Source organism: Rhipicephalus microplus, chromosome 10, assembly GCF_043290135.1.
Source record: "Rhipicephalus microplus isolate Deutch F79 chromosome 10, USDA_Rmic, whole genome shotgun sequence".
Taxonomy (NCBI): domain Eukaryota; kingdom Metazoa; phylum Arthropoda; class Arachnida; order Ixodida; family Ixodidae; genus Rhipicephalus; species Rhipicephalus microplus.
Genome location: NC_134709.1, coordinates 3,345,474 through 3,359,935, shown reverse-complemented (window position 1 = coordinate 3,359,935; position 14,462 = coordinate 3,345,474). Strand labels below are relative to the sequence as shown.

The 14,462-nt window shown below is 45.9% G+C and overlaps 1 protein-coding gene across 1 annotated transcript; it reads right to left on the bottom strand.

Annotated features, from left to right (window-relative positions):
- Positions 1-3,762: 3,762 nt before the first annotated feature.
- Positions 3,763-9,152, bottom strand: LOC119181318 (glycoprotein-N-acetylgalactosamine 3-beta-galactosyltransferase 1). Its single transcript, XM_037432527.2, has 2 exons — positions 8,124-9,152; positions 3,763-6,945 (listed from the first exon to the last, which is right to left on the bottom strand). Exons 1-2 carry the CDS (start codon positions 8,916-8,918, stop codon positions 6,733-6,735), a joined length of 1,008 nt encoding a protein of 335 aa, XP_037288424.1. The 5' UTR covers positions 8,919-9,152; the 3' UTR covers positions 3,763-6,732.
- Positions 9,153-14,462: the final 5,310 nt, after the last annotated feature.

Below are 14,462 nucleotides of genomic sequence, written 5' to 3'. Positions count from 1 at the left end.
ATACACAGTGCGAGTGCGAACTGTAGCAGTTGTTACTGCTTCATTGTGTGCGAGCAGTGCACTCAAATTTCAACGCAAATGTGTGGTCAAACGACAAGACGTACAAACCGCTTCATCATGAGATAATAAGGTGCACACGGAGTGACGACCTTCAAAGCTTTGTGCAGTCTTGCTAGTGATGGCAATAACGCAGTGAAGTGCCACCGAGCTCGGAGTATCGCCAATGATAAATGGTGTATATAAATAGCTCACCGTTCATAAGCTGAAAAATGGACAGTCTGTCGTATAGTCATTTCGTGCTGTGGATCAAGGGGTCATAGATTCGACACATGGCGAAACTTTTTCTTCGTCCTTTCAACGAAAGCTGTATGTGGCTAGGAGAAACGAATTTTACCACGAAAAATGACAATACTAATATCCGTTGGCTGCTTCATCGGTTATGTCATTTTCTACATTCCACAAAAGTGAGAGTTGCGTTGGGAGTGACGACGTTCACTCCTTAGCAGTTGTGCCGCCAAGCATGCGCCCAGCAATTTCAAATTGCAACTTGGGTAAGGCACGAATCGAACGAGCCGCTTAACAGCAGAAAATTTTCCAAGAATGCCCCAGAGAGCTGATCCGTGAGAGAATTCATGCTTGCCATGGCAATGCAGCAGTCTGGGCTCGAGAACAGGTCCGGGTGCCGAAGCTCATGCAGCAGCTGTGCACCGAGGAGCTCTATATGCAGATTGAAAGTGACAGTGGTAGCTGAGAAAGCGGCAGGAATGACATGACTTCACTGGGGTTGATGCCAGCTTTCAGCCAGTTTCTCGAGTGGCTGCGACATCTGTGATCACCTGTAGCCGCGTGTTTCAGCTTCACTGTACGTGGGTGGTAATTTTTTTATTTTTTTGCGATCTGTAAGCATATATTTTAGAACATTGTATCCATGTCGAAAATACACCAGTAAAACAGTGGTGGTGGACCCCAGCACTTGTGTTCAAATGGGCAACTTATGACTGCTTGCTGACAGATGGGTTATCAGATTCCTCGTACCCACCGATCAAGATTGCAGCAGGGCAAGTGCTCCATCAAAGGAAAATAGCCTGCAAGCATGTCCTCTCTTGTGGACGTGAGTGGATGTCTTTGCACACAGTGAGCAGGACAAACTTGCCAATTTCTGCACCAATCTCTTGAAAATGCATAGTTGTGAATTCTAGCAGCGTGATTTATGAATGTGGAAAACTCTCATTGAACTGAGATTGAATGGGGCAATTTGGTGTCCTTTATCATATTGACTGCCACTTCGCATCAGTTCAACTAGAGGTTTATTTCCACATATCCTGGCTACGTAAGCTGGCTAGCTAAGGAAAGCTCTTACCTGTTGATTTCATTCTTGCCATGTAGTGAAGTGGATGCAAGAGGCCCTTGTATGCAAGAACTTCAAGAGTAGAACGTGATAGCAGGTTAGATTCACAATACCTGCTCAATCGCTTGTCTTGCAGTGGACACCTGAACTGTGTCACATGGGCACCACTGTCCGTCATTGGCGATATTGAAGTATCGCAAAACACTTTCTTGCTATTACCCAGAGTGGGTGTTGCTGTGATCGTTCACTCACCATGGGAATGATGGGAAGTTCATGCCTTTGGCTTCGAGTGCACTTGTGGCTTTGCTTATTGTTGTTTCGTTAAGTGTTTTGAATAAAAGAACGGATAGTGGCTCCAAGACCAAACTGAGCCGAAAGAACAAAGCTTAGACACATCCATGTACTGCCCATCATTCCCATGCTGGCTGAAGTTGCACCTCGTGTGGAGACTCGCACCTGAGTTTGCTCTAGTGTATTATTAAGAAACTTTGGCCTAGAATGCCTGCTAAAAGTGCAGTTGCGAAGTGCCCACATTATCTGCAATTTCTTCTTTTGCAAATTGATAAAGTACCCTCTATGCGTGCATAAGACAACATATTTGCAACTTCATTGATGCTCTTGTCACTGGCAATAATTAACCCTTTATTGCCGGATGTCGGGAATTCGCGGCAAACCGAAAGACTTTCAGCAAGTAAGTCAGGAAATGCGTGCCACCTTTATTGCTGGCTGCCAAGTACTCGCGGAGCATGTAGCTTTCAGTATGAAAAATCTAGCGCAGTCTCGTCCAAGATACTTTAGGCTAGAACCAATTGTTTTGGAGCTCCTGGAGGAGAGTGCAAAGCGCGTGCAACAACTCTCACTTATTTGTTTTTTCTCGCCATGGTGATGCAAGTTTTATCTTCAATAATTTTGTTTATTTTGCGTGTGCGCACTCAAGAAATGGCACACATGTTGCGTAGTTCTGAAGTACGTTTTTTGTTGCAAGATTCTCGCTTCTGTGACATATGCAGAATTCACGGCGTATGCAAATTACGCATTTAAGTTGGATTTTTGATAATTTACCTGAGGAATCATTTAAAGGTTGCTACTTAAAGCTGGAAAATTAAAACAATTTTTTATTTTGCTTGGCGGTTTTATAATTCAGGCAATAAATTATTAGTTACGCTCGAGCCTTAAGGACAGGACAGGAACGTCTGTGTGTAACATTGGCAATTCTAGATTCTAGATTGATGCATGGGGTTTAACGTCCCAAAACCACCAAATGATTACGAGAGACGCCATAGTGGAGGGCTCCGGAAATTTCGACCATCTGGGGTTATTTAACTTGCACCCAAATCTGAGCACACGGGCCTACAGCATTTTCGCCTCCATTAAAAATGCAGCCACCGCATCCGGGATTCAATCCCGTGACCTTCAGCTCAGCTGCCGAGTACCTTAGTCACTAGACTATCCTAGAGTGCCTCCCTAAAGTACAGTTGCAAAGTGCCCACTGCACAGTAATTTTCCTTTAGTGAATTGACACAGTGTCCTGTATGCATTTGTAAGGCAACATGTGCTGCTGCTGTTAGTGGCAATGATTATGCCGAAGCACTTTGTAGTGGGTTGGCTTTTAAGCCACTTATACATTGTGCAATTCGCATGTTTAGTGCCTGGTACAATTCTATGCTTTTTCCACACATAACATGCATTAAGAAGACAGTGTCAAGCATAGATGTGGCTCTGTGCAAGCCACGGTGTTAGAAAAAGTCAAGTGCCGATACTTGCCGTTCTGCTTAAGGAGAGGGCGTGGGCAGATTGTGTTTGCCGATAACTTTGAGCCACAATAGTTTTCGCTGCACAAGTAAGTAGATGCTTCAATACTAAGTCCTTGGGGCTCGCATTGAGCACATTCTGAATTTATAGTGCATAGGGAGATAGATCCTTGTGAAAACTTTGTGTGCATGCTGTTCTGTGAGGAAACGAGTTTGCCTGCTTGTGAGAGCTTCGTTTTGCCGATTTATATTTTGTGATTCACTGATTTTACACCTCGATGCTGCATATCGTCACTGGCTGCGCCTCGAAATGGGCAAAAGGTGTTTGTCCCAAATTGCAGGTCGAATATAGAAGTTGTACGAAGCATGTCTCTTTTTAAGGCTCCGCATGAAACAGCGCTAAGATAAGTGGCGATTGCAGATTCCGAGAGCAGACAGTTTTGGGGCCTACTGACCACGTGTGGCAAAGCATTTCCCAGAATGAATCCCTATCATGCAGAATGCGAAGGGAATTTCCTGTAGCGTATTTAAAAGAAACCTGTGCTCTTTAGTTGCTGTACCTAGCATTTTCCAAAATGCCTGAGAGCAGCAAAAAGACTGCAAAAATGGCAGGCTCTGGGGACCAAATGATTCAACTGCCTCTGAAGTGACAAACCCAACGGCTGAAAATACGCCAAATTTATTACGCATAGAAACAGAATATCCAGGGCATGGCAGTGCCCAATCAAAAGGCCACGCTTTGACTTTAGCAGTAACAGGCCATGTGAAGGAGAGGATGCTTCTCAACACCACACTTAGTATAGTACTTAGCACAAGAAAAAATGCAGCACATGCAAGCACTTGTTGGTTGTGTGTCTTTCTTATGTGCCGAATTTTCGCTTGCACTAAGCAATTGCCGTCAGTATGCACCAAAGAAGCTCAAAAAGTCCTATCTATTAAATCACACTGATACAGTGCAAGTGGCCTAGGCTTACAAACTTGCTTTGTCGTCAAGCTGCAAAGGTAATGTTTTAAATTCAGATGCCACTTTTCAAGTTGTGTCATCTATGCTTATTAGATAACCAGTGAACTGAACACAGGCACTCGCAAGTGCACACACAGATGCGCTAGCACATTGAATGCACACAGGCACTAACAAACATGCGCACATTTTCCCAATCATTAGCATGCCTTTGCTTTTTGGTGGAGACTGTCGCACGGTAGGCCGAACCGTAATTGCCTCTAGCTGTTATCGTTATTTGCAACTAACTCGTATTTCCAATCACGCCCAACACTTTTTTCTTAGAACCAAAGATGCCGTCACTGCTGAACTGGATATTCAGCGAAACGAGCTTTATAACGATGTCCACTCTTCAGACCAGCATTTGGTGCTGTTGAAGCATTTATATGAAAAAAATGCTGTTGAAAAATAAGCTTCATAAGTGTATTTCGTGACTGCAAAGTCCCAGTGCATTAATTTATTCGCATCTATGAGCATATGCATGGACCTTTTCGCTGCTTATCTACACAGGCTTCCGGTTATGCGCACTTGCCTAGTAGCATTTGCAGGAAGCCTTAGTGAGTAGCTCGCTCATTTTCACTTTTGCTGAGACGCGCCAAATATTTCAGATATGTGCCATTGGAGTTGTATATAGCATACCCTTCCCATGCAGACTCGTTAATATTGGTCAGACTCCCGCACCGTCTGATGTGGTCTGTAAACTTGAGACTGAGGGAGCACGAAAATTCCCTCTGGGGCATTGTGCGCTTGACGCACTTGGCCATGCACTGCCAAGACTGCGGGTGCACTGCAGATTTTTCGATAACAAGAGTTCTTTTCTGCCACCGCGACCAGCTGACAGGGAAATATTCGAAGGCCACAGAATTCAAAATGCAGGGCAAAACTGCGTCGGTGAATCGTCAATTGGTCTCCATGATAACGAAATATCATTTTTAGATTATCACCACTAACGTTGTTATGGCAAGATGCCTCATGTCTACATAGAAGTGTTTTTTTTAGTTTTCTTGCCTTGCGAGAGCATGCGTGAGTAAATGTATATGTTTGATGTATCTTTATTAAATTTCTCAGTTGAACGTCAGCGCTCGTCTTATGTCCTGCCTTTACTCTGTCTTCCGTTTTTCTCGCTGTTTACCTCGACCAGCTATGAGTCATTACCAACTTGCCCAGTTTTCAATACTATTCAAATATGTTTTGGCCTAAGCTACGTAAGACATAAGCGTTAGCCCATTAATCTTCCTGAAAACGCAAGAAGAGCTTTTCTATACTCTATCACAGCTTAATAAAAAGCTTTCTGCTTCGATGTCCGAAAGTGATAAGGCGATAATCAACCTGTGCGCCTGCTAATGCAATCTCGAAACCGAGCAAAAAGGCGAATGTCAAGCATAGTAAACAAGCGAAGCTCTACGGATCGGCACCTTTCCCCAATGTCTCTAGTGAGCCGTTAAGGCCCCTTTAAAGGGCTTTATGAGCCACAATCTGTCGCTGCTAAAATAAAACTACTTAGACGACGAACACAATGCGGACGCAACGTCCTAAAATTTAAGACCACGGTGCATGCACACCTGCTTCACGTCATAAACCCTTTCAATTTATTTGCATCTATCTCTAATTTTCAGTCATGGACAGCCCCAATTTTTCGCTTGCAGCTATTGATGCCGACACTGAAATTTCAGCAAAATGGTCTGTTTACCGCTCTTTTGCAAGGCAGCAGCATTTGCCCATAAAATAGGAATACAGAGTCCACAGTTTATAATGAAAATATTTTATGCATACAAATGTCTTGGAAATCTGCCCGTGACACTCGTTCTTACAACACAGTAATAATCAGTAAGGCGCAACCATCTGCTGGCCACACACAATGCTTGTGCATGATTCTCACTTAGGCTGACGACTTAAAATTTTTTTGCTTCTATCTCCAATTTTCTCTTGTGGAAAACACAATTTTTGGCTCACAACCATTAATTTTAACCCTCAAATTTGTGAAAAATTAGCCCTAACTGCCACTTTATTAAGAGGCAACATTTGTGCATCAACTTAGAATTCAGACTGTACAGTTTATCCTCTGTTCCAAGATGGAAATTCCAGGCCAATGTGTTACAAGCTTTATTTTGCTCCCGAGTGCACTAGAAAACAGGCAAAATTATATTTTGGATGAACCGTGAAAAAAAGTGGTAAAATTTTAATTATTTTCTCTAAATAAATTTAGTATTCGATGTTTTTAAACAGCTACTAACTACAATTAACTATATAGATTATACATAAACATTGATTTCAACTTCATTTAAGACCCTTTGGTAGTGCTGTCACACATACCAATTTAAAAAAAAAATGTTGACATTAAATGCGATTTTCAAATCCTCTGTGCATCACAGATGCAGACATTGAGCGCCATTCTGCTTGAGCTAAAGCAATGCTCTCCATTTGAGAAATTCAAGTGGAAGGTAAAAAATATTTGCTTCAGAATTGGCTGTGCTTGCCCAAAGCAATGACTCCGAAAATGGGTTCACTGGGACTGAAAAGGGTATGAAAATATTTTATGCATAAAAATGTCTCGTAAATATGCATGACACTCATCCTTAATTACAGCAAATGTTTAAGGCACAACTGAGAAGAGAATAGGCCCTGCACTTAGATCAGGCAGCAGGGACGCCATAAGGCTTGACAAAGGCTTTCCCCTTGAGCAGGCTGGTAAGCTCCATGGGGACGTTGGCCGGTGGACTGTTGGTCGGGGACAGGCCGCCCCCTGGCCCAATGTGCAGCCCATACACCAGGTACTCCAGCAGGAACATGTCCACCGGATTCACTCCGTGGAAGGTGATGGCGTGCTGGCTGCAGCAGCGTCCACCCTGTAGTTTCCAAAAAAAAGGCTCGTTTGGCACTGTGGGGATTCATCAAAACATCACCTCAAGCTGGCTACAACATGCCAAGCTGTGGTGTTTGCATGGGCCGGTGGAGAACGTGCATTGCAAAAATCTGTGAACACATTTTTACCCTTTGAGGCGCAATTTACACTATCATGCACACCTCTCGTTTTGCTATTTGTATCATCTATGGGCTAAGATATCGATCTTTCAATGAACTGCTCTTAATAAATTTCTCTGTTGCATATGACCAGTTTGCTGAGGGCACTATCACGTTCGACGAGTTGACGTGCCAAACCTAAGCAACAACGTGCTTGGGTTTGGCACCTTGACTTGCCCGAGCACATACCGTATAGAGCATAGTCAAGACTTCGCACTTGACAATTCGCCGTATGTTTCACACAACTAGCTTTTTCTAGACATTAACTGAATGTATCAACTGCATTTCTAAATCTTGGCTCAATGAAACAGCTTTATCCTGACTTGACAATCGATGTGATGCACAATCTAGACATCGCAACCCAAACAACACAAAAGCATCCACAGTAAGCCCATGGGATGTCTTTAAGTTCAGTAAAACTTGTAGCTGGGAGAGTTGGTTCATACTTCAAGGTAAACTTGTGTGAGCAAATAAGATCAAGGACACGGAAAGGTTAACTGGGACAGGTGCAAACTTTTGACTGTTAAAATTAGCACCTGTCCCTGTTCATTCTTGCTGTATCCCTGTCTTCATTTGCGCACACCAGTTTACGCTGATGTCTAAGCTTTCGACACACACACACGAATTATTCATGTCTTTGTTGAAAAGGTTGCAGTACTTAATAGCAGAAATTTGTTGTTAACAAAAAACAAAACGTCCTGCCGGGGATGTTGCTTGGACGTAAATCAAGCATCATTGACCCTTGTGTTTACAATTTTGTGAACATGGCTCTGTGGACATTTTTTTTTTTTTTTTTTTTTTTGCAAGTTCCACAAAGGATTAGGCCAGTGGGACCTTTCCGGGACATCCAAGTAACGTGTTCTGTTGTCTGAGCTGCATGCAGTTTCATGCCTGACTTGCGGTGATGTGCGATAAGACCATGCGTGAAGTACCGCACCACGAATTAAGAACAATGTCATTGCTGCTAATGTTGCAAGTAACCAGCCCAAATTTGTGTACGTGCCTCGGGGCTGCGGAAGATGCTGGATCGCCGGTGTTCGTAGGCAACCGATCCTGGTATGAGCATCTGCTCGACACCGAACAGGTTGAATCGGCTCCGCAGTAGCGTGTCGCGCGTGTCAACGGGCTGCGCACGTGGCAGCGAGGCAGCCACCATACGCTCGAGATCGGCCGCCGGCCGGCAGCGGTTTCGAAGCGCCCGCACGGCGCCCTCACTGAGCGCTATGCCGGCCGCGAGCGCGTTGTAGAAGCCGGAACCCCATCGCACGGAGTGTCCCAGGTAGTGCACTTGACTGGCGTTCAGCGGAGCCACGTAGAGGCGCAGGTTCTCCACCACGGCGAACGTCTCGTCGTCCACTAGCAGCAGCCAGCGGAACAAGCCTCCGTGCCGGGCTAGTACGCGAGCGAAGAGTTCACACGCCGCGGCGACGTCGCCCAACGGCACACGTTCGACGGGAACGTGCGCGTCCGAGAGGGTCCCGAAGAACACCACGCGGTTGCAACGGCGGCTCCAGGTGTTCAGCACCGAGCGCGCCTGCTGCGCGGATGTGGCGCGCACCAAGCATAGCACGGGCACCCGTTCGTACAGCAGACGTGCCTCGTTCACATCACCGCTGGTTGCGCGCCTCAGACCATGATCGGAGAGCCACTTGAGATAGCTGGGCGACCGCGGTAGCACGACTGGCGGGGTCTGCCTGCTGCTGTCGAGGATCTCCCGATACTGCAACACGATCACGGCTAGCAACGACCCCGACACGGAGGCGACGAGGAAGGCGGCGACGCGGGCGAGGCCGTGCATGGGGCCTGCACTCGGCGTAAATTAACTGCATACCTTTTCTCTACAGGTTGTGATGCTGCAAGCCGCGCCGACATCCGCGTAAATACAATCGAAGGGCGCTGCGCTACCAATTGTATACGTATTGTCTGCTAATAGGACATCCCATCGGTGCGACAACTATGTGCCTGGTAGGTGTTTTGTGTGTGTGCGTTATTCCAGACCTCTACCACAGACACCTACCAGTCACAACCATAACACCTACCCACAGAACACCTACCAGTCACACCAACCCACGTGGTCGGAGGCATAGAGTTTCTCACAATACTTGCTAGAGAGAACTCTGGCGCTAGTGTCTATGGGAGCTGCAACGCACGGCGCTCCAGCGAGCATGGCACGGAGAAAGGAAAAACCTTTTTCCTTCCTCCGTGGAGCATGGGAATGATGGGTAGTACACACATTTGTCTAATATTCGTACTTATGGCCTGCCTTTAGCTCCGTGTGTGTTCGTGTAGCTTGGAGCTGTTTTCTTACGAAACAAGTATTAGCAAGTGTTCAGTGGTTGCGCTTCACCATTTTATTTTTTTTTAGACTTACTTTCCAAATTGGTTCACGAAGTTCAAAAGCATTCAATCTTTCTTTCAAAACAAAACCGAAACACAGCAATAAACGAAGCCGCAAGTACGATTCGCCGCCCGCAAGTACGAAGACTGGGCAAATGTGTGTACTACCCATCATTTGCATGGTCGCTGAACAATGGATATATAGATGGATGAATATGGCTGTACCCTTTAGATCGGGCGGCGGCCAGCGCCACCAAGCCGCAATACCTAATGAACCAAAAATTATATATATATTTTTTTCCCTAAAAAGTGAGTTTGAGGATTCGCACCCTGCAGTGAAGAGTTCAATTTTCACTCGCGCCCTGACTTTAGCCACCAATCAGATAACCTCCTTCTAGCTAAGTCTACCCGCTTAAAGTTTATTTTGCCCTCCCGGTCCCTAAACCCCAGTGCTTTGAAAAACTCTGCGCCATCATACTGAACTATAGGGTGAAGCCCTTTACAGAACATTATCAAGTGTTCGGCAGTTTCTTCTTCCTCTCCACACGCACTGCATACTGTGTCTACCCCTTCGTATTTGGCCCGATATGTCTTGGTTCGTAGTACTCCCGTCCTGGCCTCAAACAGTAGAGAACTACCCCGAGTATTATCATAGATCCTTTCCTTGGCAATTTCCTGCTTGAAAGTTCGATATATCTCTAGTGCGGACTTTTTAATCATGCCCATTCTCCACATGTCAGTCTCCGTTTCCTTCACTTTCTTCTTAACCGATAGTTCTTTTTGGTTTGGCCACCTGCTGTTTTCTAAGTATTTACCAGTCAACTTCCTGGTTCGCTTCCTCCAACGATCGCAGCGCCAGAGTGCCCTCTAGTTAATCTTGAGAAACTCTATGGTCGGAGGTGCACGCCAACGCCTCCCAGATTTCCTGTGCCTGCCGGATGAGCGCGAAACGCCAGTCATCTATGACAGCGCTGCCTACGTAGGGGTAAAGGTCTTTGTACTTGGCCTTTGAGATTGACAATTTTAGCAATAGTTACTAATTTCAGAGGATGCCTTGTATTAAAAAAGTTACTTGCTGAATGACGGCGTCACTTACGTAGGGTTCATTCTAATTACGTTTATGCCTTTTGAAAACTTTTTACGTTAGTTTTGCTGCTTATAAGCTGCAAAAACTTAAAAACCTATTTGAAGACACCCCTACTTGAGTGGCGCTACCGTAGTTCCGACGACCGCCGCTTCCCGATTGACTGCTGATCACTCCGTGCTGCCGATAATCCGGCAGGCACAGGATATCTAGGAGGCGTTGTGCACGCTAACAAAAACCAACCGCATCGTTGCAGGCTTCGCTGTTAATAGGCCAAATCGCAAGTTATTTCGACGACAGTGAAATTATCTGCAAAATGTGCGCCGCAAGCGCGCAAACGTAATTCTGCGGAACTCAAACACACACAAAAATCCTGGCCTGTTTTTTTCGCCCACCGATGGCAGAACAGCTTGCACTTGAATAAATTCCCTAGATGCATCTAGTCACCTTACATTGGATCCACAGAACACTTACCAATGCACAAAATCGGATAGTACAAGTAGGAGGGCAAATCAAAAAGAACTATCGCTTAAGAAGAAGGTGAAGTACACGGGGACCAACATGTGGAGAACAGGAATGATTAAAAAGTCGGCGCTAGAGATCTATCGAACTTTTAAGCAGGAAATTGCCAAGGAAAGGGGCAATTCTCTACTCCTTGAGGCAGGACGGGAGGCGATATTGCATTCCACACGGAGGAAGGAAAGGCATAGAGTAACATAGTAAACGTTTACTATGCATGTTACTCTAAGGTACAGTGGCTATAATTCTAGCCACTGTACTCTAAGGGAAAGGTCCGCACCGCGACATTACTTAGAAGTGTGGCAGCTTGGGCTAGTTGGTATGGCATGACGATAGTTATAGCGCGAGAACAAAACGACGGCACAGAGACCTTCTTGTCTTTTGTCCTTCTTGTCTCTGTGCCGTCGTTTTGTTCTCGCGCTATAACTATCGTCGCGATATTACATTCCAGCACCGTTGCTGGATGGATGGGTGGATGGATATGGCTGTGCCCTTTCGATCGGACGGTGGCTAGCGCCACCAAGCCGTAATACTTAATGAACCAAAACTAGATTTATTTTTTTTTTCTTTAAAAAGTGAGTTTGAGGATTCGTACTTTGCAGTGAAGGGTTTAATTTTCACTCCTGCCTTGACTTTAGCCACCAATCAGATAACCTCCTTCTAGTTAAATCTACCCGCTTAAAGTTTATTTTCCCCTCCCGGTCCCTAAACCCCAGTGCTTTGAAAAACTCTGCGCCATCATCCTGAACTATAGAGTGAAGCCTTTTACAGAACATTATCAAGTGTTCGGCAGTTTCTTCTTCCTCTCCACACGCACTGCATACTGTGTCTACCCCTTCGTATTTGGCCCGATATGTCTTGGTTCGCAGTACTCCCGTCCTGGCCTCAAACAGTAGAGAACTACCCCGAGTATTATCATAGATCCTTTCCTTGGCAATTTCCTGCTTGAAAGTTCGATAGATCTCTAGTGCGGACTTTTTAATCATGCCCATTCTCCACATGTCAGTCTCCGTTTCCTTCACTTTCTGCTTAACCGATAGTTCTTTTTGGTTTGGCCACCTGCTGCTTTCTAAGTATTTACCAGTCAACTTCCTGGTTCGCTTCTTCCATTTTGTATCGACATTCTTCATGTACAAGTAGCTGAAAACCTTTCTAGCCCAACGCTCCTCCCCCATTTCTCTCAATCGCTTCTCAAATTTTATCTTGCTGCTAGCTTTCCTGCCCTCAAATGACGTCCATCCCATATCACCTTGTACTCCCTGATTTGGTGTATTCCCGTGAGCTCCTAAAGCAAGCCTACCTATTCCACGTTGATTAATTTCTAATTTTGCTTGAACTTCTGATCTAATGCACAAGACCGCATTGCCGAACGTCAGCCCAGGAACCATGACCCCTTTCCATATTCCTCTCACAACATCATACCTATTGTAATTCCACAGTGCCCTATTTTTCATCACTGCTGCATTCCTGTTACCTTTAGTCGTCACGTATATTTTGTTTTTCCTCAGATACTCGGTCCCATTGCTTATCCATACGCCCAGATATTTGTATTTATCTGTTATCTCTAGCGTGACCTCCTGTATTCTAAGCTCACTACCTTCGTTGTCATTGAAAATCATGACTGCTGATTTTTCCTTACTGAATCTAAAATCTAACCTATCTCGCTCATTACCGCAGATGTCCATCAATCTCTGCAAATCTTCCTTGTTGTTGGCCATTCGCACTACATCATCTGCGTACATTAATGCTGGTAGTGCCTGATCAATAAGTTTTTCTTGTTTGACTAAAGAGAGGTTGAAGCCCAGTCCACTTCCCTCTAATTTTGCCTCTAATCCTTGTAGGTACATCATGAATAATAAGGGTGACAGGGGGCACCCCTGCCTAAGCCCCCGTTTTACCTCTGCAGGTTTGGATACCTGTTTTTCCCACTTTATAACTACATTGTTACCTTTATAGATACCCTTTAAAAGATTAGTGACTACATGTTCCACGCCTAGTGTGTCCAGTATTCCCCACAATTCCTCTTGAACCACGCTATCGTACGCTCCCTTGATATCCAAAAATGTTAGCCACAGGGGCCTGTGTTCCTTTTCTGCTATTTCGATGCACTGCGTCAGTGAGAACAGATTGTCTTCCAACCTCCTGTGTTTCCGAAACCCATTCTGCAGTTCCCCCAGCACCCCCTCATCCTCTATCCACGCCTGCAGTCTTTCCTGCAGGCGCCGTGGCGCTGCAGACAGTGACTGCAGCGCTACGGCGAGTCATGGGGCGAACTAATACGAGTGGCCGTGCCCTAGGTGCTTTTCTGGCGACCGCACGCTGCCTATAAATAATAGGCACCCAAATCGCGGGAACATTCCTAGGCGCTTTAGTCCCTAGCGGTGCGCCGATGTCGACTGTCAGCAGGTCCGTTCGATTGACCTGCACCGGTCGGAACCAATTCACGGCAGTGCACGCGAAGTTCAGAAATTGTGCAGCGTGAGTTCAGCGGTGCAGGCACAGCACGACACCCGAAACGAATGACAATGTGCCGACAAGGTACAGGCCTTATTTCTTTTCGCTTAATTTACACCGTTCAGCAAACACTGACCGATGGCAAATCGAACATGCGGACAGTTTATGAGGCGCAAACATCTTGGCAAAACACACCGCATTTGTAGAGGCGGGTATGGCGCCTAAGCCACCTACGTCTAAGTGCTGCGTCGTCTGCTCAGCTGCACGCGTGCCTGCACCAAGCCGGCACCGTCAGCGAAGGAGGTGCAGGAAAATCATGAACCGGTGCTGCACCTATCCTGCACCTTTCGAAACGAATGGCAGGGTTCAGCGGTCGTCGCTGCACCGCTGAAACGAATGGCAAGGTGCAGCACCTCGTGAACTGGTTCACGTGGTGCAGGCGAATCGAACGGACCTAGCGTTTCCACTAGTTTGGTCAAGGTTGATTTTGGTGTTGTGCGGCGGTGTGTATGAATTGCGGTATTATTCCTTGCGAATCTGGTGATGTAGCAGTGATTCTCGGCCGACCGATCCTTCAAAGGGGGGAGACCGAGCGCCGTGGGTGTTTCGAGCAAGCGGTAGCGTTGAATGACCAACATCCCGCGTCGATGTGATATGCTCAAGTGCTGGCTGTCTTGTGTGTGCTGTGTGGTGGTTTGTTTGACAAATTTAGTTTCCTGCTCACTTGATGATACGTTAGTGTTGGCTGGTTTATGCGAGCCTTAGCGTTGAATTACACCCGCGTAGGCGTGATCATGTTTGTGCAGACATATTTCCGAATGAGATTTAAGGTCTGACCCACTGTGCTGACAACACCACTGTCACACGGGTTCGTGTTTGCTATGTCGTACCCTTTAATATCGCCTGTAAAGCACAAGCTGGGCGATTCTTTTCTTCGATCTGGCAGCA

Coding starts and splice junctions, on each gene's coding strand:
- LOC119181318 (XM_037432527.2), bottom strand. CDS start 8,918: ATGCACGGCCTCGCCCGCGTCGCCGCCTTCCTCGTCGCCTCCGTGTCG. Junction 6,946..8,123: donor GCATCTTCCGCAGCCCCGAG/GCACGTACACAA, acceptor TGGAAACTACAG/GGTGGACGCTGCTGCAGCCA.